Genomic DNA, 26,411 nt, shown 5'->3' with positions numbered 1-26,411 from the left:
CACACACACACACATATGTATATGAGTACAAATACATACATTTTCCCCAACATTTTTCCAGTCTTTTCACCTTTGGAAGATGCTGCTGGGACAAGACAAAGGAATATGTAGTCCTCTAATCAGAGTAAGCTGAAGACTGTCAGCTGTAGGGCCTCTGCTGACTTGTAGTAGATGTGGAAGAACGCTGGTGTATGCAGCACTGAGAATCAGTGCATAGGCTGTGGCTTGAAAATTGTCATCATCTGTTTTGCAAAAGGCCTAACAGTTAGACAGGTGCAGATGCTCCATTGTGGCCTTTTGGGGATTAAGTACAGCAAGGCCAGGCAAGCAGCTCCGATCTGATCTGTTAACATGCAGGGATGCCTGATGGTTTCTAGAATTTGCTCTTGCGTAGGGCATTAACTGCTCGAATATCCTTTCTTCTAGCAGTTCTTTTTAACCCTGCACTTTGGCATGGTTGTTATTTACCACTTTAAAGCATGAAACAATTACTATCTGTGCAGCTGAGGAGGAGTTGCTTTTGTTGATAAGTGTAGAAAAACCTCTTTGTCAACAGCATTAAGCTTCTGCGGCAAAGGAGAAGAAGCATTTTTAAGAAAACAACCAAGAGCAAAACGAAACAGGAGCACATGGGTTCTCAAACAGGAGCCTGCAAGGAGACATGGGTAGCCACAAAGCCAATAGGAATTCTGAAAAACAATGCAAGAACAGTGGACGCTGTGGTGTATGCAGACGAATGTTTACCACAATCATTTAAAAACAAGGGAGGATGTATCTGTATATAGATACAAGTACTTTCTAGAGTGATGTGTTGTGAGCTTCTACACGGAGTGCTTAAACTGCAAAGGGTATAGCTTTTGACAGAGATTCCACTTCCAGGTGTGGTTTTCTGAAATCCTGACATGTTTTAACAGGTAACTAGAAAAATGCTGTGAATGTGAAAGAGCACTACTGCTTTTGGTAGATAGCTGTAATCCCAGTGATAGGTACTGGGGAGTATTATACAATGAATCTCAGTTTGTGGGGTGTTTGTTGTTTGTTGGAAGAGAACCTTGGGCTCGTTTAGCCGTTGTCAGTTCTCGCTAATCAACAAAGTGAATACAGTTGAGTGCTAACTGCTTTGAAATAATAAAAGTCAGAGCCCAATCAAGCTGCAAAATACAAATTAGACAAGGGTTAGTCCTGCATTCATCCTGAAGAAGGACTTCTGTTTGGTAGTTCAGCATACATTCATTGGCCAGTTTCTTTATTAAACTAAATGCATATTCTTTCTCTGCAGGATAATCATGGAAATGACATACACCTTGGTATTTTCTTCATGGGAATCTTCATAAAAAACAGAGTTGGAAGGACAACTGTGATTTATAGGTAAAGACTAGAGTCTTCTGTATTTAAAGCGAGTTTCTTCGCAGAGCTTCATGTGTGGGGTTTTACTTCAAGAGTGCCAATCCTCTAACTAAGGAGCAGTCCCTCGCTGTTTTCAGGATTGGCCTCTTGGCCGTAAGAGATGTGATAAAGAATAATTTCTGATGTCTCTGTATGGGTTTGACAGCCAGAAAGACATTGTCTGTCATGTATCTTGTTCTACTTACAAGGCTTTGATCCCTTTTCTTTTCTTTTCTTGCCTTTATGTCTGCTGCTTTGATGCTTCTGAATGCAAATCTGTTAACCCTCACGGATGGCAACCTTAGGCACTCAACATTTCTAAAAATCTGGTTTCCATATTTAGGTGCCCCACTAAAAAAAAAAGCTGAGCTTTCTCATTCCATAATCTCTTAAGTCCTGGATGTGTCACTTGTTTATTTGTTCTGCTGTTTATTTTGGTTATTAAGAATCACTTGAGCCTTTCCAGTAACTTTCTTTTGTGGGCTTTGTTACTTATAAAAGTCTGTTCTGTATGAAAATGTGGCTAGCAACCTGCATGATGCCAGGGAGGCTGGGGTTTCACTCATTCCTCTCTGCTCTGGTAGAGTACTCTGCTACTGCTCTGGTGGGTATTTCCGTTACTGTCCATGTTAACCTGAAGTGGATTTTTACTAGTTCCTGTGATTAGAATATGTGCATTTGTGCAGCCAAAAAAGTGTGTTTTATGAGAAGCACTAATTTTTAGTCAATAGCTAAGGCTTTTATCAGTCTTAGGCTGGAATGTTGCATTTTTTTTACCTTAAAAGAGCTTCAGAAAGCATCTTCCAAAATCTTGGGTCTCCCTTTTCCACTTAGCTGGTGCTTTACATATTTAATTTTGAGAAGAAATTAGGTAATCCTTTAACTGTGCCAGGTGACAAAAGCAAGAAGTTTCTTTACATGTAGAGGTGATAGTTGGTGCTGGGATCCTTACTCCTTGGAAATAAGCACTTCAACCATCCTGCCATGACATGAAGAGGAATGCATGCTGCAAACAGAACAAACAAGTCCTTTCCATCCCCATGGATTGCATGCAATGTACGCAAATGTCTGTCAGCTATTTGTAAGAAGATTATAACTCTGATCTTGGGTAACCTGACAATTACTTGGAAAAAAAAATGCAAACATAAAACCAGAGTATTAATGTGGTATGCATAGCCTACATAACCGTCTTGTCAGCTTCACCTTCTTTAGGAAGATTTGGCACTGGAGGAGAGTTGGAAACAGCATTTGGAGAGGAATGGCACTATTAAAATAAAAATTAAAGCATTTCTATTACATGTGGCTAAAATCAATCAGTTCAAATATGCCACGGGTCAGTATAAAGTTTATCGTTAATATATTTTCCATGGATCTTCTATTGTGAGTCTTCAAATTGTTGTTTTGAAAAAGAGCTTTTAACTCTCCTGCTTTGGGGTAAGAGCTGAATATCTGATTCTCCTTTAATCAGACCATGACTTCCTTATTTCCTGACCATGTTTCTTCACCAAACAGCTACTGAAAAGCTTTCCCATAAAATGAGACTAATGTTGACTAAGGGATTCTTAATGTGTTTGTGAAATGTTTGAATGTATGTGTTGGCAAACTCTACTGCATTTTTTTTCCTCTACAGGTGGAATGACATTGGGAATATAGCGCATAACAAGTCTTCGATTGTTCTAGAGTTGATCAACAAAGAAGAGAATGTACTCTTTCACACAGTAAGGAGAAGATCTAATCGGTGTCATCAAGAAAGCTGTTTATATAAAAATAAAACTTTAAAATTCCACTTCCCCAATGGGCCTTCCTCACCATACCCCCACCCAGTTCACATTTTATGCTGGGAGTGAAACTAACTTAGTTTAGCTACCACTATTCCTATTCTCTTCCAAGCATCCCAAAGTATACTATGCTGGGAAGCCTGCAAAAAACTGAAGCATTTGTTGGATGAAACATCTGTGGCGCCACACTGTCTTTCATGCTGGCATAAATACGGCAGCATAAGCAGTAGTGGAACCTGGGTATAAGCTCCCACGCGTGCACACGCTGGAAGCGGGAGGGCTGCGGTGCTGTTCGGTGCAGGGCCAGTAGAGAAACTGTACCAGCAAGCTTGAGCGATTTGTTTGTTGTTGCTGTCCCTCTTCCCCTCCGACTGTGACTTAGCAGTGAAGTGGCAGCATGTAAAGGCATGCCGCTGTATATCAGTAATTCAACGCCTTGAATGCTCTTGAGGGCACTAGACATGTTCTTGGCAGCCAGATTCTGTACATGACAGACCTTACCAAGCGTTACTGCAATTGGATTTTTAAAACTCTTCTTTGTTACTTCTTGGTGAGAATAACAAAATGAATGATTAGATGCATTTTTCTTATGTTTGAAGGATGATCTTGAAAATGCCAAATATATTTCACGACTGTTTGCAGCAAGACACAAGTTTTACAAACAGAACAAAATCTGCACAGAGTGAGTACTCTTTCTTCATAGTTGTTTACTGACACCCTGCTTTGGAATTGCTCTGAGTTTTGGCGTGTCTGGTTTTGTTTGTTTTTTTCCTAGTCACTTGTGTCAGTTACTCTTTTCCCCTTTCCACTTTTTTCTTGTTTTGTTTTAACCACCAGAACAGACAATTGAGGAAAAATTTCATTCTGAGCCTTGTAAGGTTTGGTGCTCCCCAAACAGCTAAATCTGACAGGGTCTTAAACTGAAGCCCTTGGTCTCTGCCATTCATAACCCAGAGTATTAGCATAAACTGGAGTGAAAGGTGACATACGTTAACATGCCAAAATGTGAATTGCAGTAGCATTTTGAAGATGCAGAGATTCAAGTAGCATTTTGAAGATCTAGCAGCTAAGGTTGGTGGAAAACATAGGTTGTCATCTTCTAAATTGCGCAGTATAATTTATCTGCTTCACAAGTGCACCAAACAAGGGAGGACACCTGGGAATGTTAATCTGTGTAGAATGTTCCAACACGACACCGCAATTGTAAATCTGAACTTAAAGCCTCCTTTAGGCTCTACTTTGAGCACTTACTGAGGAACTGGCCTTGAGCTGGTCCTCGCACACATGTGTATTCATCCTTACTGAAGGAGGAATTCATGAGGCTTTAGTTATAAATTAAAAGTCAGTTTCTCAGCTGTGTATGTTTCATTTATACCAGCACACAGCAGTTTGAGGTTAATTTTGCTTTGAGAAGTTGAGAGTTTTGAGAAAATTTCATGATGTACAGGGTTTGTATAGCAATGAGAACATAAATCCCTTGCAAAACTTCATCAGCTGAGTTAGCTGAAGAGATAAGAACAACTTCATCTCTATCAACAGCTCTAGTTAGAGCTGGACATCCCATCTGTTCAGCTGGGTAATGCCATCTGTTGGGAAATGAAGCCAAAATGATGAAGGGTGGACTGGAAGGTCTGTCTTTCTGATATACATATGCACACATTATATTAACATACGGTGAGTGAGACTGTTGGAGAGGCCAAGGAGGTGAACTGCATAGAGGGATCTTTTCAGTTACAGAAAAGAGATGTTGCTTAGATTTCAGATGGTGCTTACAGTTCTTGGGAGGTGAGTGGAAGACCAGAAGAGGCATTTCTTAGCAGCATATAATGGATTTCAATAGTCCAGTGCTAAATTTAATTTTAATGGTTTCAGAGAAATTGAGTTCAAAGGAAGCTCCTGATTGTCTCCCTTGTGACAGTCAAGACAGAAAACAAAATACCATAGCCTGTCCTCTTGGAATATTTCCCCTTTGAAACTGTATACTGGGCTTTTCAGAGAGGACTGTTCTGTTACCATTCACAATCCAGCCTGCAGAAGCAGTAGCTTTTGATCGTGTTTATTTCCAAACACTGAGCCATAAGTGTGTGGGTACCGTGAACTGGGTGTATGTAGCGGCTTCATGTACAACTTAGAAATATTCAGGCTAATAAAGATAGGGAACGTCATGAGGTCACTGAGTGAATAACTGGAGTTTAAATGTATTTTTGCTGTTAGAACTGCTCTCCTTACCACAGTCTCATGTGGTACCAGCTTCTGTGTTAGCGTCACCAATACTGATGACAGCATATGCCAATGTGTGTTTTCTAGGCAAATAATTTTCCTGCCCTCTGTGTTAAAATGATAGTTGTTTGTTTTCCTCTGTGCATTTCCTCTAATCGCACATAACATCATCCACCAGATCAGAAACTGTAAGAGGACAAATTCCACCTTTCCTCTCTTCACGTAAGCACTATATTTCTGCTTCCTTCAACTTGTTTCTTTCCCTTCCTCATTTTTTTCCCCCTCCTACACTCCTTGTTCCTTCCACTGCACCTGCCTACTCTAACACTGTATGTGGCTCTGCTAGTCTTAGCTAACTGGTTGCCTTTTTCCTCTCCTCCCCCCCCCCCCCCCCCCCCGATCTGTGTGCATTGTTTTGGAGTGATTGCCGTGCGTTTCATACAACCGTCATTGTTTTACTGGTCACCTGAAGTCAGCCAAGACTGCGCCTGCGCGCTATTTTTATTGCTTAAGAGACTTGTTAGTTTCATTCATTTTTAAACCAGAGTTTTTCTTTCTTGTGTTTCCAATCAGCCAAATAGGATAATGAACAGAAGGCATGTGTATTTTGGAACTGGAATACTTCCTGTATTTAGAGAAGAGCCTGAATTATTTTCACTTATTCATATTTTTAAAAATCTCATGAATGAGCAATACTCACAGATTCTTCATCTCTTGTTTTTCCCATTCATTCTTGAATCAGAATTGAAATATTGTAGTTTCTAGTGTTTCTCTTTACTCTTCCTTCCACAGACAATCAAGTTCTCCTCCCCCTATCCGGCGACGGCCCACTTGGAGTAGGTCATCCTTGGTATGTGCCACGGTGGGGCCTTTAGGAGTGTCTATACCATTTCTAATGGGATGGGGCATTGTGTAAGATGGAATACTTTCTAAATTTCAAATAAGCACATTAACTCATTTCTTGTAGGCAGTATGATTGGAATGAGGTTCAAGGGTGTGGCTGCCCAGGTTGATTAATTTAACTGGATAATATCATCAGTGAGTATTAAAAATTACAGTCTTCAAGGCTTTATATTTTTATTTGCCCTGCAGAAACTGAGCATCTTTTCTACTGCATTGGGGTTATTTCAATACATAGAGAAAAGAATCCTCTAGAAAGAATTTAAAGTGTCTTGTGCTGTATACATCAACCTAGTCACTACCTAATTTTACAGCTTCTCTATTCACGTTTCTTCTGCTCCTCATGTTTTTCGTATAAAGTTTTCTTACAATTTACCACCTTCTTGGGTTAAGAGCCTATTTTCTGTCTGAAGGTACTGTGATTTTAAGTAAACCCTTACTGTCAGTACAGGATTTTGATCCAGAGTTTTTCTTAAACTGTATTTGTTTCCATTTAACTAAGGTCCATAAATACTATAAATCTGACAAAACTGAGTAACATTTTCCTGAAATCTGTACCCAAAAAAAAAAAAAAAATAATGCTTGGGAGTCTGATTTTTCCTGGTCAGTCCTAAGGACACCATTTTGTATCCAATTTTAACATCTAGTATGTCAGTATTTCTTAGAGTAATTCAGAATCTGTTAAGTAAGAGTAGCAACAGCACTGCTGGTTCCTTAGGCAGAGGGCAATACTCTCTGTAGGCAGGTTGCCAGTTTTCACATGTGATACAGGTTATCCCTGCTTTGTAGACCTTCCCAGGGTGATAACTCCATTGGCCGATCACTGCATGGCATAAGCTGATGTGAGCAGGAGTGTTTTCTTGACATATCCCCACGGTGTGGTTACAGCTTGTGAAAATGTTCCAAAACCAAGCTTCAGCAGGTACTGATATTAGGATGGCTTTATCTCTGCAGATTTCAGCACAGGCTATTTTCCTTGTGTGCGTATATATGATCCATTAGATCTTACAATTGGATTCTGTGTTTCCCAGCCATTGGAAGGAAAGCTCTTGTAGCTGGCTCTGGATTTCTTGGCCCTTTCATTCTTAGCATGTTTCTAAGGTGTCAGGATGCAATGCACAGGCTGTGTATTATGTTCTCTGAGGCATATTTATGGTGAAGCTGAAGATGAAGAAATGTGCTTTGCATTCTTATGCTGTGGCCTCAGATACATCGCAAGGGGAAAAAGAGAGCTGCCTTCTGTATTAGATATGAAGAATGGAAATCTGCTTTTTCAAATTAAAAACAAATCCTGCTGCCTCTTTAAGTTTTGAATGTGAACCTGCAACAAGTTTTAAAAAAAAAAAACAGAGTCTCAGGAAGATCAAGAGGAGGAATGTGTACTCATCAATTAAAGAGTGAACTAGGCTGTTTAACCGTTCACGTTGAACTTTCAACTGCTTCTTTCCATAATTGTTTTGTTAACTTGTTGGAACAGTTCTCTTTGGGGAGAAGAAAAAAAAGAAAAGCCTCTCTGACTGTTGTCTGCACTGTACATACCTTTATACACCTATCTATTTGTCTTGTATGGTAATAAATCAATAGGTATGAGCGGGGAAGTGAAGCGGGATCTTTGGGGAGAAGCTCTGCCACTTCCCTGAGGATCACGTTCATGAGTTTCAGATTAAGACCCTTTATACAGTTTTGGCACTATGGGGAACCTTTATTTTATTAACTATTATTTTAAAGCCATTTTACACTGTTTCTTTTTTCCTGCCAGTCCAACCAATGATGCTGGTTTTCTAGCAGAATTTCCTCAGTGTAGGAGATCTTAATATGATGATATGTTTAATTAGCTGATTTCTAACAAAATTCAAAAACCACGCAACCCTCCTTGTGTTCCTTAAGTTGGATATTGACCTTCTGCAGACCTCAAGCTTTTCCTGTTTCATCAGAGGAGGCAGATGGGTCTTAAAAACTCCCAAAAGAACAACAAAACACCCCTCCCAAACACAACAGAATATTCCCTAACTTCTTGCCGATACCTTCCATAACATCTATCACAAAGAAAACTGCCCCAGGTCTATGCATTCCCAGTAGGAGTCACTTCTTCCTTGTGCTTTTCCTCACACCACCCCCCCCCATTCATGAGCCTTTCCAACATCGTGGTTTGTTCCAGGCTAAGCTCAGCTACTCAGGTTGTCAGCAGCAGGCTGCTGTGCCATGGTTGCTCAGTGAGAACAGGGTTTTATACCCTTGGAAGTAATTGTTGTACCAGAAATATTTCCTGTCATCTTCCAGCGCTGGCTTAACGCAACCATTTTGTATGCAGGAATTTTTATGTGTGCTCAGTTTCTTTGATTCTCATTCCTTCTCTCCACTTACATAGAAAATGTAAATTTAACCCCTTCCCCACCCACTCGTTGGTAGCTAACTTGTGTGGTGCTCATCTTGTGCATGCAAAGGTAAATTAGGTAGTGTTTCTCTCTTGCCTTGGGCATCCACAGTATTCCTGCTTGAATCAGACGAGATGAAAAGCCCTTATTCTGCTGTTCAGGAAGATGAATTCACGAGACCAGAGTGTCTTCCTTCTCTTTCTGCTGACTTCGTGTGTCAAAGTGTGTTTTCGTACACTTTGCTGAGCGACACCAGACAGGACGTTACAGCGCAGGTGGCAACCTGCAGTCGCAAACCCCATCAGTTTTCCAGTGGACAAAGCTGGGGAATACAACGTCAGCTGTGGTTTGTTTTGCTGTAAATGACCCTGCTGATTTAAGGCTGAGTTGCCCCCTGTGGTATTTGTGTTAAAAAGATTGCTTCAGTGCAGATTGTTGGAGGAAGACTCCAACTCATTATCTAGGGAATCCGATATTCATGTAATTGGCAGAATTGCTGTAAGGCTGTCTGTGCTCCTGTTGCTTGGAAAACAGTGTTCTAGGTCCTTGAATTTGTTCCATCTCCCGCTTTTGTCCTGATTAGATGTTTGGTTTCATTCTGTTTTAATTCTTCAAGGACAAGGGGTTTTCATAAACTTCTGAAAAGTTTTAAGTGAGCTGGGAGTCTGGATGTTGTTTTCTGAAATAGTTGAGCTTAAAGGAGTCTTAACTGGTCGGCTCTGGGCTCCGTCACAAAATTTAGCGAACAATTTACAAAATGTTATTCTCTGTTCCGTACAGAGATGCCAAGCCATGTGTCTTTGGCTGGGTAAGAAAGAGCAGGATTCAGTGGAAAGGGCAGAGAACCATTTTTCCTGTTTCAGCTGCAAAAATTGTAGCAAACGAAGTTCCTAATGCCATTTTTTTTTTTTTACCTTGTGCTTTTATTTCAGCCAAGACAACACCCGTTTATACTGCCTCCTATGCATGTCCAGTGTGGAGAACACTACACTGAAACACATAATTCACAAGGTACTTAGAGCATATATTTTTTCCTTTAACTTTTTCCTTTTTTACTTCAATTTTATCTGTATGCAAAGAAGCTCCTACCCCTTATGTCTAGATTTCTAATGCCACCATGGTCAAATGGGAGTTGGTGCCGGAGGAGAGCTAGCAGTTGTGTAGTTAATGTTGCAGTAAGTCTTCTGTGTAAAGTCCAATTTCAGTTTTAAAATGTCTCTAAAATAGCTGTGCATGATTATATGGACCTTAAACTTAGTATTCCAGTTCAGTGAGCTGAAAAAATAATGTCTAAAGGGAGTGTGATGGTTGTAATCGGAGGCAGTGCCAGCTGGGTCCAGGGAGAGAAATGGGGTGAGGGAAAAGGAGATGGCAAATATCTTCTGTGGTAAGAGAAATCATAGTGTCCTGGTGACAAAGCTGTCTGTTTAGATCCTCGTTTCTGCTGATTTTTCACCGATGTCTGCCCGCATTGTTAGCCTTTTGGACTTAAGGAGGGTTAACTATTTTTACCCCCGTGTTTGACGAACAAATTCTCCAAGAGGTTGTACCAGGTTACTTTGATCAAGGCTGGGAATGGAGCCCAGCCACTAAACACCTTCAGCCTCACACCCTTAACCACACCGCCCTTGGAATACCCGTAGCCAGGTCTGTTAGGCTGCGTTCTTTGCAGTTCATGAGAGGCACAGTGAAGTGCTCTCCCAGGCAGAGGAGCTCTTAGTCTTACCTGACAGCATTTTAGAGCTGTGGGGGTATGACTAATTTTAAGGTAGAATTCTACAAGTTTGAAAGGAGCCATTCAGTATATTTCCTTGCACAGAGTAGAAGATTTGACTTAGTGGCTACTGCGATTTGACTGTGAAGCTCAGGCTCTGAAGGGCCATAGTTCTAATTCTAGAAGAACCGTAAAGCTCCCCTAGTTTTACCACAGACTTCTCTGTATTGTTGAAGAACTAGCTGATTTCAGAGTTTGGGGAGCTGCTACTCTTTGATTACAAGATTTTCAGCAGATGGTCTTGCAGTGAAGTTATGATCCAGGACATCATCCTTACCATCTTGAGTCTCTCTGATATCCTTTGCTGGAGTATTTAATATTTAATAGCACATCTGTAGAGTCTTTTTTCTTTTGTTCTTCCCCTCCCCTCGAGTCTTTCCCTGCTATGTTACACTTCAGGTCCTCAAAATTGTTGACTGGTTTCTCAGTCCTTTGCTTGTTTGAATCACAGACAGCAGTGCATCAACAAAAAAGACAGGAGAACTTTTAGGATCACCAGAGGCTAGCAGCACTGGATTTTTAAGGTGGCAGCAGCAGTGAATCCTTCTGGAATGCTGAGGGAGTAGGTGCCCCTTTATTCTTCCTTGCTACCTCAGGCAAAAACCCTTCCTCACATTCCCCTTCACATGTCCCACAAGGATCTAAACCGCCATATTTTGCGAACTGTCGGGAGAGTTTACGTCAGGCTTTGTTGTAGTTCCATTGCAGTGACTCAGGGATGCTCCTGAGACCAAATGTTCCCTGCAGCTGTACACTAAGTTGTCTCTGTATTCGTGGGGGCAAACTGCATTTGAATTTTTGTTAACATTGAGTTCTTGTGTGTGAAATTGTCAACATCTTTATCTCTGCTCTATCCAGATAGCATTTTCCATGGAAATGAAGAAACTTTCTACTGTAGGTCCCAGACCAGTTTGGATAGGTGCCCCATGGACTTCAGCTACCTGAATGGTAATGGCCCCAATGGGAGCGTATGCAGTGCCCACAGCATGAACTCCCTCAATCGCTCACAGAACTTCATCCAGGCTTCTCCCATGTCCTCAAATCTGAGCATTCCTGGAAGCGACATCATGAGAGCAGACTATATCCCCAGCCACAGGCACAGTGCAATCATAGTACCATCTTACCGGCCCACTCCAGATTATGAAACTGTCATGAGGCAAATGAAGAGAGGGGTGATCCAGATGGATAGCCAGAGTCAGTCTTTGAGGAATCTCAATATTGGAAACACACATGCTTATAACCAGCCAGAAGACCTAGTTTACAGTCAGCCTGAGATTCGAGAGAGACACCCTTACACGATTACCTACGGGCCCCAGGGGAGCAGCTATAACAAGCCTGTCGCCCCCTCTGACCAGATCAACCCTAATAACGCTGCCCAGAACAAGGCAGCAGCCAGTGCCATATCCCACACTGTCAGCACGCCGGAACTGGCTAACATGCAGCTGCAGAGCAGCCAGAGTTACAACACCGCTCACATGCTGAAGAACTATCTCTTCAGACCCCCGCCGCCCTACCCGCGCCCGCGTCCTGCCACGAGCACGCCGGACCTGGCAAGCCACCGGCACAAGTACGTCAGCGGGAGCAGTCCTGACCTGGTCACTCGCAAAGTCCAGCTCTCGGTGAAGACCTTCCAAGAGGACAGCTCGCCGGTCGTCCGTCAGTCGCTGCAGGAGGTCAGCGAGCCCCTCATGGCAGTGAAGCACCACGCAGCTGTGAACAAGCGCCACAGTTTGGAAGTCATCAGCAATATGGTACGTGGTATAGAAGCCATGGCGTTAAAAACGTTAAACGCCCCTCTGCCACGCAGGAACACTTTGCGGGAGCAGGTGCAGCCAGAAGAGTCGGTCCAGATGGGGCATGAAGTGCAGCAGGTTCCTCATTATCACCACAAAAAGACATTCTCTGATGCCACGATGCTGATACACAGCAGCGAAAGCGAAGAGGAAGAAGAGGCCCCAGACTCCGTGTCACGGATAACAGCCCTCCACGAGAACATGGAGTACAGTGCTCAGCTGCAAGCTGCCTTGGCTAGAATACCAAATAAACCTCCTCCAGAGTATCCTGGGCCTCGTAAAAGTGTTAGCAATGGAGCCCTGAGGCAGGACCATGTTAGCGTTTCTGTGGCGGTAGCCAGGGCCAAGGCCATGAGGCCAGGGCCTTCCAAAGCCATGAGTGTCTCTCGGACCGATCAGACGGCAATAAACGGGTCTTCTCTCGGGCCCTCTATCTCAGAGCCAGACCTCACCAGTGTGAAAGAGCGGGTCAAGAAAGAACCTGTCAAGGAAAGGCCTGTGTCTGAAATGTTTTCTATTGAGGACAGCATTATAGAAAGAGAAATCATGATGAGGGTAAGTGGCTTCTTGGAAATTAGTAATCACGCAGGTTGGTTTCCGTGCCAGAAAACTGCTGGATCAGTAAACTGTGGGCAACACATAGGCAGGAAGATGTTGATTTGCTTAGTTAGGACACGCCATATCAAGTGCCACATGCAACTTGGTTTTGCGGGTCTGTATGGCCGCTGAAGGGGCTGACCCCGCACATTGCTCTTGGGCTTGTCTGCTCCCTCTGCTGTGGTTATATTCAGCTGCAGGCCAGATCCGCGTCTGATCCCACTCCTGATGCCACCACCCTGCTGTCCTTCCCAGCCCGTGGTAGGTGGCAGAGCAGGCGGCAGGGCGACGAGGGGGCTGAGCCCTGCGGTGACTGCCAGGCTCTCCCGCCCCTGAGGACGTGAGCGCAGGGCGAGGCTGAAATGCCCTCGCTGGGATGGGCGGGAGGTTGCGTTTCAGCAACTGCATTTTAGTCCTCCTTTGCAGGGATGTCGAGTTAAGTACTTATCACAGAACACACGGCATGATGGAAATGCTGGAGTTTTCCAGATGATCTCTGATTGCCTTCCCTGCCACTTCCTACGACATCGTTAACTGAAGGAAACACTGGTAGCTGTAGAGTAGGGATTGCCGGTTTTGCCAATAACTGAGTGAATTACAGAAACAGCAGATGTAGAGGCTGTGCCGTTGAGGATCTGGGTTGCTTATTTCGTTAAAAATGTACTTGGGTATGAGGAATAGGGTCCTTTTAAACTTGCAACGCATTTAGAATAAGAAGTATTTGAAGGCTTCGGTGCCGCTGCAAGCAAGGCAGAACTACAAGGGGTGCTTACCGTGTAGTGACCCGGGTACCTGCGTGGTGCAACGGTCTGAGGAGTGCAACTGTGGTTGCAGGAAGCAAAGTGTGTGCCGTAGTTCTGTCTTTTTTTTGTCAAGATTGGGGACTGAAACAAATGAATGAAGCATCTAAATAGCCCAGAGCAGAAGAGAGTTTGTAGTATAGTAGATCAGTAACTGGTTCTATTTAAATACTACTGTATATTTAAAGAAATTTTCTAAACATTAAGTTTAGTGCAGCTTGTTCGTTGGTGATCCTTACGCTGATGTAATAGGGAATCAAGCCTGGCTCACCAAGTTGTGTCATGGGGACCGAATTTACTTCTTGCATAATCTTAGACTTTGAACGTAAAATAGGTATTTGACTATAAAACATAATTTTTCACGTTACACATTGGTGTAACAAGCAGCATATATATGCTCTTTTGATCTTCTGAGATAAGAAGACTTATTGAGAAGCAGGAAACCCAAAGGGCTTGAGGATGGAAATGAAGGTGAGAAGAGAGTTTAGAGATGTTGTTTGAGTACTCTTCCTCTGAATAATCATTCAGATTGGCCTTTGGTCAAAAGGTGCTTTGTTGTTGTCCTTTTGAAAGTGAAGGGGTGACTTTAGCATTAAGCTTTTAAGGTGGTTTCAGCCTAGATGAGCAGTCTGAAGACATGCAGACCTTCCTTTTGTCACAGGAAGCACAAGTTATATGAATGGTAATTTGATGAGCTTGATCTTTTAAACACAGACTTTTCTATTTTACCTTGCAAGCAGTAATAATAATAAAATCCCCAAACAAAGGAAAAATACTTGCCGTTCCCTGCTTTCTGAAAGTGTGAAAATAAAGCAGAGTGGGTTTGCATTTTTGTTTTGGTTTTTTTTGGTGTTTTTTTTTTTTTTATGGAGCTCTCTGGAAGAACCCAGCGGTGAGGCAAAGCTGGCAGGCTTTTGAAAACTGAAGGCATTTACATATGTCTGGGGGCATTCAGGTTCAGTAGTGTGTTTCTAGGAGCTGAGCTTGGCCTGTGTGGTGACTACAGCTTCCATATGCCTGCTGAGAACCAGGCTTCCCTTGTGCTCGTCTCCTTCCAAATCCAGCAGAAGGAACTGATAAGGAAATGGAATAAAATATTCCTTATTTGGGTACTTCTGGAGATGGTGTGGCATCTTTTTTGATGTTTCGGCTCCCAGTGGCATAAGGAGGGCAGCAGGATGAATTTTAAATTCATACTCTGGTTCTCCATGTCATGGCATAATACGATGTATGAACACAATAAATGATATCCCTCCCCGGCTGCCCTTGCGTTCGGATTCTGGGATTTGTGAGCTCAGCTTTTAGTGCAGAATATATCACGGGTGCGATTTGGTTTGCTGTAATAGCTGAGTGCATCAGAAGACTTCTCACTGTAGGTATTACCATCACAGAAGAGAAACAACGGCCTGTGTTTTACTGCTTGTTGTAACAGATTGAAATGACTGCTTTTTAAAAGATGCCCCAGGTATCTTGGCTGCGGCAGTGCTACTTTCACGTAACAGGGTGATGCTTTGCGTGTCCTACATTCGGAGTAATTTTTGCAGAAAAACACTGGAGATTGTGTTTGTATGTCTTTTGATGGCATGTAAACTGTGTTATGCGCTGGGATTGCTTCTTTGAAATTAAAATTCTGTGCTCATGTAGGAGCAGGCCTTTGAGGAATAGCAGGAAGAATAGAGGTTGTATTTGAATTTATGATGCTAATGGTGATCATCTGCATTCCTTGGCCAGAGAGTTGCAGATTTTGGAGATTAAAAAAACATTCCAGCATTTTACTGGCATTATAAATAATCACACAGAGATGAAAACGTGCCTTTTCTTGCCAAAAGAATCTAGAAAAGCAGAAGATGGCAGGCCTGGAGGCCCAGAAGAGGCCCTTGATGTTGGCAGCACTGAACGGACTCTCAGTTGCTAGGGTTCCAGTGCCGGAGGACAGCCAGGATGAAGTCGCCAAGGTGCCAATGGATGAGAGGGTAAGATGGAGGCTCATGAAACGTTGCTTGTTCCCTCTGTTCCCAGCAGCAAGAAGTTTCTAAAATGCTAAAACTTTATTTAAAGTGTGCAAAAAATTCCCTTCAAAGTTTTCAGAGCGTTAATGGAAAAGGCCTGGGGTTAACAGTGGTGTTGCCTTTGGGTGCTGGCAAAGTGTTAAATGTCTTGACCGTGTACTGAAGCTGGGGAAAATTGAGGCTGTTCACCTGTTTCACGTGACCGTACGATGTCATACAAGATCCATAAATCTATAAACCATAGAAACCATAAATCTAACATTTTGCACGTTGTTCACTTGATCAGGCAGCCTTTCTGCAGTGATCATCCGTAGATATGATCTTTCACATCCTGATACATCTAAGGAGTTCAGTTAATGTCTCTAACGGGACTAAATTACATGAAAAGTTGTTTGCCTCCCGATGTTTGCACGTGTGGGTGCGTGCATGCATATGCAGTTTTGGAAATTAAAACCAGTTGCTGCCATTAAGATTTGAGAGAGACATTTGCGAAGAATCTTTCTGGCTTTCTGGGTGGAAATTTGCAGCCTCACATTGTCTGGTGCGCAGACAACGCATTTTAACCTCCGCCTGTACGCATGTGGGGTTGTGTTCAGCCACAGAAATTGCATACTTGCAAGTTAAGGAGCATTTTGAACATGTGGACCACATCACACTTCTTGCAGTATAATCTTCTTCCTAAACAGATAAATGTAAAATATTTTTACAAGAATCTATTGTGGTGAAATCACATACAAATTCAGGCTGAACCAGGGTTGTGTTTAGCATGGTTTTGCTTTTTATGGTGTCAGTCTTAAAAAATGTGGAGGTGGAAAGAAAAACGTAAAATTTGCTTGTGGTTTCATTCTGTAGAAACAGGTGTGTTGTGTTTCTTTGGGTAACTGCAACTGAGAGAATGCTATGGCTCTATACTGAAATTCAAAGAACGAATGGATGGGCCTAGTAGTGAACGTCCTTCTGGGAAGAATTAACGGATTGGTGTTCCTTTCTGTTAAATCTTAGTGCAAAATCTTGAAGAGGAAGTTGGAAGAGGGGATGGTGTTTACAGAATACGAGCAAATTCCAAAGAAAAAGGCAGATGGGATCTTCACCACTGCCGCCTTGCCTGAAAACACTGAGCGCAACCGCATCAGGGAGGTCGTTCCCTATGAGGAGAACCGAGTGGAGCTGGTGCCAACCAAAGAAAATAATACAGGCTACATCAATGCTTCACACGTAAAGGTAAGAGCTTTCTTGAACTTTACTTTGCAAACAAAGATGTGTTAAAGCTTTGTTTTCATTTCTGGATGCACAGCAGCTTTTTCTTTAACTCTGGAGCTTCTGAAAAGACAACTTAGAATGTGTCATTGTACCTTTGTGTCAGCATGGGCATCTCTGGAGTCCCCAGTCAGCTGACACGCATGAGTTGATCTAATTGCTAGAGACTGGGAAGTCATTTAAGAGAGGCATCCTTGTGCCCACGACTGCCAGCTGCTTGTGGAACGTCTCTCTTGGTGAATGTCGAAAGAGATGCCATGTTTCTTCAACCTCATGAAAATGCATGAGATCAGCCCCAGTACCTGCAAGGTAATGACAGCTGTCGTGACCCTGTACCTGAAAGAGCGAGCAGTCAGCACGTCTGCTGATTTCACAGTTCCAATAGCCTTGCAGGACATGGGGGGACTACAGTAACCCATGCAGGATGAGTCCCTGCAGCTGACTGGTGAAGCCTGAAAGTAGTACTGCACAAGGTTTTACAGACACATTTTTTTCCATTTACTAACATCTAGGCTGAGATTTTTAAAAATCAGGGATGTATCTTCATGTATGCAGTTCCATGTCCAAAGAAAAAGTATGTGGTGATGGGTAGTGCACGTTCACGTAGATACTGCAATTATATATATATAAATAAAGTATTCAATTTATTATGAGATTTCTGTGATTTTAAATTCTTTTAAAGTGGGTGTTGTTAAACTTTTACTGGAGATCCCTGTGTCTCTGACTGGATACTGCACTGAACTTCTGGTTTGAAATAAGTTTTTATCAGGATACTTCCAATTTCTTGTTAATTCCATGTTAAGATAATTTAAGGTATGATCTGACTGTTACTTAAAAACATGGCCAGTTTTAACAGTGAACTATGCTGCAGGAGTAGCTTGGGTTTTAAGCTTCCTGTACTATTTGCAAAGACCTTTGTTGGCTTTTAAGCTGAGAGAAGTAACAGCACTCCTCTTCCTCAGATGACGGATTCTCTTGTTGTCAGAGAGGGCCATCTGCTTTTTCGCATTGTCAAAATCCAAATTAAAAAGCAATCATTCAAAAGTAATAAATCAAACATCCTGTTAAATTAATATTTTCCTGGAGTAATAGCCTTTTAAAAGTTTAAAGAGACTTGTTGGCCTCCTCGGGGGTGATTTAAATCCTGTTGATTCAAAACAATTTCTGAACCAGGATCTTGGCAGTCGATCACTTTTCTACATAGCCTGGTAGGTAGCAGATACGGAGTTTTTGCATAATCAGACATTGCTATGATGATGGATTTCAGAGCCCAGATTTTTTTATCTACTTTGTAGGAGGCCAAAAAAAAGAAAAAAGAGATTCCTAACATAAATTATGCCCACAGAGCAGTAGTAGTCAGAAAATAATTTAACCTGGCTAGTTTTGAGCCCACATTTTACCTTGCGTGTCAGTGCTGGACACACATCTCGCGTTCGTAAAGCACCCAGGAACATGCACAAACGTTTTGGCCCGTGGCAGCGGTCCCTGCCGGTATTTTCCCCTCGCGCCCACAGTGGCACGTACAGAGGCCGAGCAGATGCGTTTTTGCTTAGAAGGTGAAATCGCATCTGCGACATTTCCCTCGGTAGCCCGGCGCATGTGTTCGCAGCCCGCTATCCCACAGTTAGGGCACGAGAATGCAGTCCGCATTCCAGGCGTGTCGTTCCCTCCAGACTATTTATGGTCCTTTCGTATCGTGTGCCAGGAGGCTGGATATTTGGACCAGAAGTCAGTACACAAAGAAAACTCCTATATCATCCTGATAAGATCCATGCCTGGAGGATTCCAGCTCCCCCTGCGCAGTCTGCAAGCCCCACACTTTTACCGTATTCCTCTGCTTACTTACCATTGACCTTCTGTCTTCAGATACAAAGATCGTTGTCTGTAGCAGAGAGAAAAATCAAAATTAAATTTATGGATGAGGCAAAAAAAAAAAAAAGGTCTTAAGCCTGCTTGGGTCGGGTCAGTATTAACTTCAAAGGCTCGGTAATGCCACGCCAGCAGTTACGACTGCAGACGAGCGTGCAGGCGCAAGACCAGCCCAAGTGCAAGGTGCCAGTTAGCACTGTGCGGTGTCCGTTCATTCCCACCTGGCATAAGAACTTGGGGAGTCTGCCTGCGGTGGTTTTCAGATTCTAACCATCGTTCGAAGAGGATAACGCTGCCTAGTATGAAATAAGAAACCGAACTGGTGTACAGGGCTGGAAACATAATCAGCGCAGTACGGATTAGCTATCGTACAAGCGCTGTGCCGGTTGCAGGTGTAAACCCCCAAACATTGATTCTACTTCTGAAAATGTACGCAAAGACCTGTACCTCAAACACAGGGTATGGTTAAACCTGTCACAGTTATTCATTGCTCCTTGTAGCACTGTCCGCCAGCACCTTGGTATTTATGGGCGTGTCGGTATTTCTGTCGTAAATCATCTTCTCTGGGATTTATAACTTGGTTGTGAGAAGTGGCTCTGGGCTAATACGCAGGATTAGGAGGTCTTAGCCTGAGAAGGAAAAATATTGTAACTTTCCAAAATAATTAGTCATCTGGGTTTGGTTTTTGCCAGTAAGCACATTTTTAAATGATACCTAGTAGCTCTAGAAGTGGTTTGGCTTTTTACCTAAAATGCTGGAAAAAATATTTTCTTTGTACAAACCTTTCCTATGTTCAGCCTATAATCTGTTATTGCATAATAATTTTTCACACAGAAGTGATTTTTTTTTTTTTTTTTTTAACTGCCTAAGTGTTAAGATCTGCCTCAGCCAGGTACACGGTGCAGTGTTTTATACTGGTTAACTCCAAGGTACTACTGGGTCCATTCTGGGCACTACATAATTTATAGTGTGTAAATTTGTGTCTTAGTGCTTTAAAAATAATTGCATTATGTATTGGCATGCAAATACACAAATATTTCTGTAAGATGTGGTTGGTAATCCAGTTATGTGTTGGGAAATAGACCTACATGACTGCAGCTTTAGATAATTTTAAATTTCACATGGCATTTGAAACCCGTTTGATGTGCTGGATATTCTTTATAGCAGTTTGCAGCTTCTGAACTGAAAAACCCAAGATGAGTGAGGAAGGGTAGCTTGAAGTGAAGCCTGTCCTGAACCTGACATGGCTGGCAACAGGCCAGCATGAGCTCTGTTACATACAGTGGGGGGGGCATGACTGCATCCTCTAGAATCTTTTAGGTTGGAAAAGACCTTTAAGATCATCTTAAGCTCTCTGGGGACAGCTTGGCCACATCTTCAGCAGTGATCAATGTGGGAAGAGTCTGTTTAAGAGATTATTTTCTGCCTGAGTAGAAAAGAATCGAGGGCAGTCCTCAGCAGCGGAGGCCTGCAGCTTTCCTCCTGCAAAATGTCCTTTGCGTTCAGGCTTCCTACACCACTGTGTGTCTGTTTGCAGCCATGCGATGCCTTTTTAATGCATATAGACACCGGTGCTCGGTTTTTCTTTCACCGTGGGTCTGTCACACAGCCCAGGAAAGTCAGTCAGCTGCCTGTTTGTACTTAAGCTGTATCAGAAACAAGGTTTCTGGTTTTAAAAAATGGTGGGTTTTTTCATCTGTATGATCCAGATGCAACGGCAAGAAAATAGATGACATTTAGCTCAAACCTTTATGGTTTTGGGCACCAAGAAAGGACTTGGAAGCATCAAAGATGGTGTTTTGTCAGATTTGTTCTTATCAAAAGGATGATTCTTGTTCAAAATTTTGAACAAAAGTGGAAGAACAAAGAAGTAAAGGTTTCATCATGGTCTCTTTTGTTTAAAGGGCAGTTCTGGCACAGATGCTCTTGAGGATTTGGGCACTGATGGTGGTTTTTTGCTTTTTCCTTACTCCCAGGTTACTGTAGGTGGAGAGGAGTGGCACTACATTGCTACCCAAGGGCCTCTGCCACATACGTGCCATGACTTCTGGCAGATGGTGTGGGAACAGGGGGTGAACGTTATAGCCATGGTCACAGCTGAAGAGGTATGTAAGATCACTGAATATAGCTCTTTCTGATGTGAGCAAATCTCCTGTTATCATCGCTGCCCACTCCAGCAGCCTGTTTTTTCTGTCAACAGCCCTTTTTCCTCTTACTCTCTTTGAATTTACTCTTGTCCTGCTGTACTACCATGCTTTGTAACTTTCTGATCCTTGGTTTGGCACCTACTACAGCGAAACAAGCAGAGCCCCCTTCCCCCTGCTTCACTTCAGCTTGGCCAAAGCAAACAAAGATGTTTCCACTGGAATGTGAGAGCGCTGGACTGCTCCTGGTTAAAATGACACAGGCTTCCACCCCATCCGAGGCCAGGCCTGCATGCCGTCACTCTTATCAGCTGAAAAGAGACCAGAAGCTGCTGTTTCCGTACAAGTGTCCATGTTAAAGGGAAAAAAAACCCTTTTTATTCTTATGCCAAACAAAACAGTTACTTCTATTGTCATCCAAGAACTGTGTGCTGTGTTACACAAACTGGCACATGGTGCAGACTAACGCCGCATTCTGCTTCATGCCTGGCTGCTTTTAGCAAACATGGGGAGGGCATAGCACATCAAGGCACTGTCCCGTTCTCAAGGCTGATCAGCAACACAACTCAGAAGTTGCCAAAGAGAATCTCCTTCCATTTAAAGGAGAGGCTTCCCCAGGAGGAGAATGTTTACCCAGATGTTGTAGGCAGTAGCTTGCTTTTGTCAGGGGGCAAGAGTAGGTTCTTCAAGCATTTTTCCGCTTTGAAATATTATATGGCTGAGAGTTTTAATGGATATTTTCTTTACTTTGCGGGATGCTCCTTGCTCCTCCAGTAATTTGAAATAAGAATACTTGGCTTACCTGCAGAGTTTTATGCCCTCTGTTTGTGGACAATTATAATTGCAGGAACTAATGGCTATTTTTTTGTTTGTTGGTTGGTTATTAAGGAGGGAGGAAGAAGTAAGAGTCATCGTTATTGGCCTAAACTGGGCTCTAAGCACAGCTCAGCCACTTATGGGAAGTTCAAGGTGACAACTAAGTTCCGCACAGACTCTGGCTGCTACGCAACTACTGGTCTGAAGGTCAAGCATCTTCTCTCCGGGCAAGAGAGGACAGTGTGGCATTTGCAGTATACTGACTGGCCAGACCATGGGTGCCCAGAAGAAGTCCAGGGATTTTTATGTAAGACTTCTTTAACTTTCATGATAAAATTCATTGAGGAAAAGGTTGCTTACACTGGATTCAGTTCACTGCACCTAGTTAGAGCTGGGATTAATATTAAATGGTTATTGCTGTGGCCACAAAGGCCTCAACTCGGTTGTACTTTGCTGCCATGTGGAGAAAAAGGTGCGATTCAAGAAGTAGGAGCTAAGGTGATTGAGGATTTTGGTCCTGAAAGACCTGACATAACAGGAGGAAAAATCAGAGGCAGCAGCAGCGCTAAAGACTTGGGAAATAATAGGATAGCTCTGATGGGTCATCTGTCAGTGTAAATTATTGACACTTCCCAGCTACCTAGTGAGTGTAAGAGGTACGAGGCTGCACATGAATGTGACTAGAGAGGTCTGGGTGAGAGAGATTCAGGTGTTAGTGGGATATGGCACAACTCCTCCGGTTTCTTAGGAGGCCCTTGTTTGTACTCCGTAGGCACTAGACTTGGTGCAGAAGAGCAGAGGGCTCCATCACACCTTCACTAAGTCTGAGCGCACTGCCACTCTTAACCACGCCTACCCGAGCAATGCAAAGGGCCGTCCCAATTAAACAGGGGCTTGGTTCATGCATTTCTGAAAATACAGCCATTACATTCATCAGTAATGAGTTAATAACGCCTCTTACCGAGTAATAAACACTGCCGTGTTAAATAATGGTTGAATTCCTATTACGTACTTAAAGCCACATCTCTGGCACAACAGTAGCGCCTGGTGCAGAGGTGTTGTCTGTTCAGGCTGTACTGATGCATTGGAGATGCCTGCCCTCTTAATTCCTGACAGCTTTGCGGCAGCGTAGCTCTGTTGCGGCTAAGTCCTCTCACAGCAAGGCACATTATTACTTTAGTCTTGACATGGCTACGCTCCCTTAGTGATCCGCTCTCCTTTGCCTGGTATAAACTTGACGTAAATAACATGTTGTTCTTTCCCCAGTTCTGTCATCAGGGCAGAAAATAAACTTGAATGCCGTGGGATCTGTCTTTAAGGCAAAGCTATTGCCCAATTCCTAGTTTGTGTAGTCCTTTGTTTCTCCTGCCCACCCCCTTGGCTGTCCCCATTTCCTATGTTCCATTGTTTGCCACCATGCACAGTCCCGTTTCACTGTGGACATGAAAAGGCAGCGTCTCTGATGTTGGTAGGCCTCCAGACACAGCCTGCCTGCGTGGAAGGGACTGCTTGGGCTGCAGTGCCGTGACACCAACGGTTCCGGGCAGGAGAGCTCCGCTCAGACCACACTTCCCACTCTGACTGCTGGGGAGCTCCGTATCAGAGTTGTGTGTCTGGGTGTATCTTTCTGGGTGAGGTGCATCATCTTTGTCGTGCACCTAGACTATGCTGGAACGATGTTTAGAGACCCGAGTTGTAGTTTACAGTGTGTTTATCTACCAGTGAGCATCCCCTACGTAAGGTTCCCTGCGTGGGTGGGCAGTAGCCTGTGCTGAATGCCCCCAGGACAGCCACACAGGGGACACAACTGTTCTGGGTTCATGCGCTGTCTAGAAAGGGCTTCAGGGAAAACAGAGACAGTGAGCTTCCAGGAGGGCTTATAGCTGCTGAGAAGAAAGAAACCCCAAGCAGAGAGGTGCTAGAGATTCTGTCTCTCTCTAGGAGGGAGGCATGGGGAAGCAGGGCAGATGGATGCTCGCTTCCCATCTGATATTGGCTTTGACAGGCAGTAGTTTCAATGGGACCTAGCTGTTGTTTTGATCCCAGCCTGTTAATAGCAGGAATTGCTGTAAGTAATGTCTAGAATCATCTGCTTAGGGGACCTGGAGACTTGCAGAGGGGAAACCAGAATTTAATTTTTAAAAGAAGTATTTAATTTAAAGGAGTAGACTCCCAAGTAATAATTGACACCCAGCTGGTACTTGCTGGATGCAGTGCTGTTCTGTGCACCCCGGCCAAAATAATTAGTGTGTTGTAAAAAGTGTAAATTATTGCCACTTTAACAAAGAATGGCTTTTCCGTAGTCTGTTTTTCCCAGTTTTTACATTCAGACATATAGATGTTTGCAAGCTTGTCTGCGTTTCACCTCGCAGCTTACCTGGAGGAGATACAGTCAGTGCGCCGCCACACCAACAGCGTGTTGGACTGCAGGAAGACCTGCAACCCTCCCATCGTGGTTCACTGCAGCGCAGGGGTGGGCAGGACCGGAGTGGTTATCCTAACGGAACTGATGATCGGGTGCTTGGAGCATAATGAAGTAAGTCGGCTTCTTTCTCGAGACAAACCCTGAGCTCGTTTCTTGAGTAACCAGCTACATTTCTGAGGTTAAAATCCCAAGGAATGGTAGTGCTTTCCTTCTGTCACCTGTGTGAGACCAGGGCCTTACATGCAACTGGCAGAGATTTCCCATGGCAGTTTACTTCTCGTAGTTTTCTGTTGAGTTGGCATGCATTTTTTATTAGTATTATTTTAATACATTCAAAATTAGGGCTTTTTTCCCTCTTTTAAGAGTTTAGTCTAATTCATACTTAATTCGTATACTAATACTAATTTGTATTTAAGTGCCTAGAGAGAGCGTGCTTACAAGATCTGGCTGAGAGAGGCTGGAGAATAATGCCAGCCTCCATGCTCTGTTCACTGAAGTTCTCTGCTCTCCAAATTCACTCTTTGGATTCCCTCCTCTCTCTTGTATTGCCTCTAATCTCATCTGGAACGAAACTTGACCGTGTCTTACGGAAAAGGTTTGTGCATGCTGGGGAACAGGGCTCCAAGAGCTGCAGCCAATATTACAAGACAGTCTGGAGTTAAGGGTGAGAGCACCAGCAGAGTAACCACGTGTAGCAACTTGCTTTTCCTCTGTGTCGCTGGAGAACTGTCCAGGAAGTACATGGCATGTTGAATAACAACGTGTCACACAGTTTCAACATGCCAGCTACTGAAACTGGGCATTTCTCTTGCCAAAAAACCGCTCAAAGACCAAACCGTCTGGTAGAGATAAGGATGCAGCGAGAGTGACAAACTGCCATGCGTCACCTGCCCTTCCCGCGAATCAGCCGCTGGCTGAGCTGCTGGCAAGGCAGGACCGGCTGTTCACACCTGCGGCGCTCGCCTCCGTCCCGTGCTGCCGCAGAGGTGCAGGTCAGAGCCGTCCTGCACAAGGCGCTCTCTGTGCACAGGGCAGCTTCCTCTCTTGCCCAAATACACAAGTCCTGAAGGAGGAAAGTACCAGGGCACTTTCCTCTTCATCGCTGTTTTGAAAAAAGGTGATGCAAGAAGTAATTTTTCTGTTCTCTGCTCTGTTATCACCATCCAGCTGGTCATCCTTCTGCAGTTACAGGATCACCTAGAGATTCTGGGCTCAGCTCAGCTGAGATGAACCTCCTCCAGCTCTGTTTGGGCCTCACTGGAGGTGAAGCTGTCCTGTAGATCTGTGTCACAATTCACCCTCTGTTCCTGTTATTTGAGGGATGGGATTAGTGGGGAGGAAGGGGAAAAAGGAGTTGGCCCGGACAGCAAGGACCCACAGGTATGTTCTTTGGGAATCCTTCCTGTGGAACAATCACAGCCTTCCTGTGCTGGCTGCTGTTCAGTAACTTGCTCCTCTCTGGGGCAGTGTCTCTGACTCTTGAGCCTACTTCACTTCTTCCCTAACGCGCTGGCATCTGGAAGTGACCGCTGCTGTTGGTCACACAGCAGCCACGACATCTCTGCTGGCCAGAGGAAACCTGGAGGGTTACAAGTACCACAGCCAAAACCGCTCGTGAGCATCAGGGTAGTTGTGTCTGCTTTAGTCGCCTCTGTGCGCCGACGGTGTGCTGGGAACCAACGCTGGCAGTTGTGCAACACGCTGCGGCCACCGCCGTTTGTCTGCGGCTTACGGAAGCCACCAGTTTGGCAAGGAAAAGCTGAGCAGCAACTGGGGATAAAGGCAGTACCTCACCGCCCGAGCACGGGGGCGAGTCTTGACTTTGAGAATTCTCATCAACTTCACTGGGAGCTGGCGGTAGGGCTCAATAATAAAGGATTTCTCTGATGTCCCTTAATTAAAGCATTCTTTTGTCTTGATTAATGGTGGAAATCATCATTAATATTAAAGACAATTTTCCCGAAGGGCTTTGGTGCTCTAGATTGTGCTAAGTTAATATTTTTGGTTTGTTAAAACCTAATCAAAAAAACAGATTAAAAATTGTAACATTGTGTTGTTGGTTAAGCAGTGTGGTTTTGGTTTATGACAGATTCTGCACGGAGGGGGTTCCTTTTCATGCAGCAGTTTTACTGGTTGATTTTGAACTAGGACTAATTGGTTTTTTTTCTGAAATAAATTGACTTATTTCTTGAAGTGCTTTAGTCTTATGAATTGGTTGACTTCCTCCGACGTGTCTTAGGAAGTGGATGTATTAGGGTTAACGTTTTA

General features: G+C 43.6%; 1 protein-coding gene across 1 annotated transcript in view; it reads left to right on the top strand.

Moving 5' to 3' along the window:
* Positions 1-1,279: 1,279 nt before the first annotated feature.
* Positions 1,280-26,411, top strand: part of PTPN14 (protein tyrosine phosphatase, non-receptor type 14) — a gene marked incomplete at its 5' end in the record, with an annotated part of 28,258 nt that continues 3,126 nt past the window's right edge. The window contains 11 exons of the mRNA XM_010161324.1: positions 1,280-1,368; positions 3,017-3,104; positions 3,764-3,846; positions 6,177-6,234; positions 9,592-9,670; positions 11,292-12,781; positions 15,453-15,596; positions 16,635-16,853; positions 20,735-20,863; positions 21,791-22,025; positions 24,091-24,254. Of these exons, the coding sequence (XP_010159626.1) occupies positions 1,280-1,368; positions 3,017-3,104; positions 3,764-3,846; positions 6,177-6,234; positions 9,592-9,670; positions 11,292-12,781; positions 15,453-15,596; positions 16,635-16,853; positions 20,735-20,863; positions 21,791-22,025; positions 24,091-24,254 (2,778 nt within the window). The remainder of the gene's footprint in view (positions 1,369-3,016; positions 3,105-3,763; positions 3,847-6,176; positions 6,235-9,591; positions 9,671-11,291; positions 12,782-15,452; positions 15,597-16,634; positions 16,854-20,734; positions 20,864-21,790; positions 22,026-24,090; positions 24,255-26,411) is intronic.

This window comes from Eurypyga helias, unplaced genomic scaffold, assembly GCF_000690775.1.
Source record: "Eurypyga helias isolate BGI_N326 unplaced genomic scaffold, ASM69077v1 scaffold32961, whole genome shotgun sequence".
Taxonomy (NCBI): Eukaryota; Metazoa; Chordata; class Aves; order Eurypygiformes; family Eurypygidae; genus Eurypyga; species Eurypyga helias.
The sequence above is the reverse complement of the archived record's forward strand: the minus strand, read 5'-3'. Positions and strand labels throughout refer to the sequence as shown.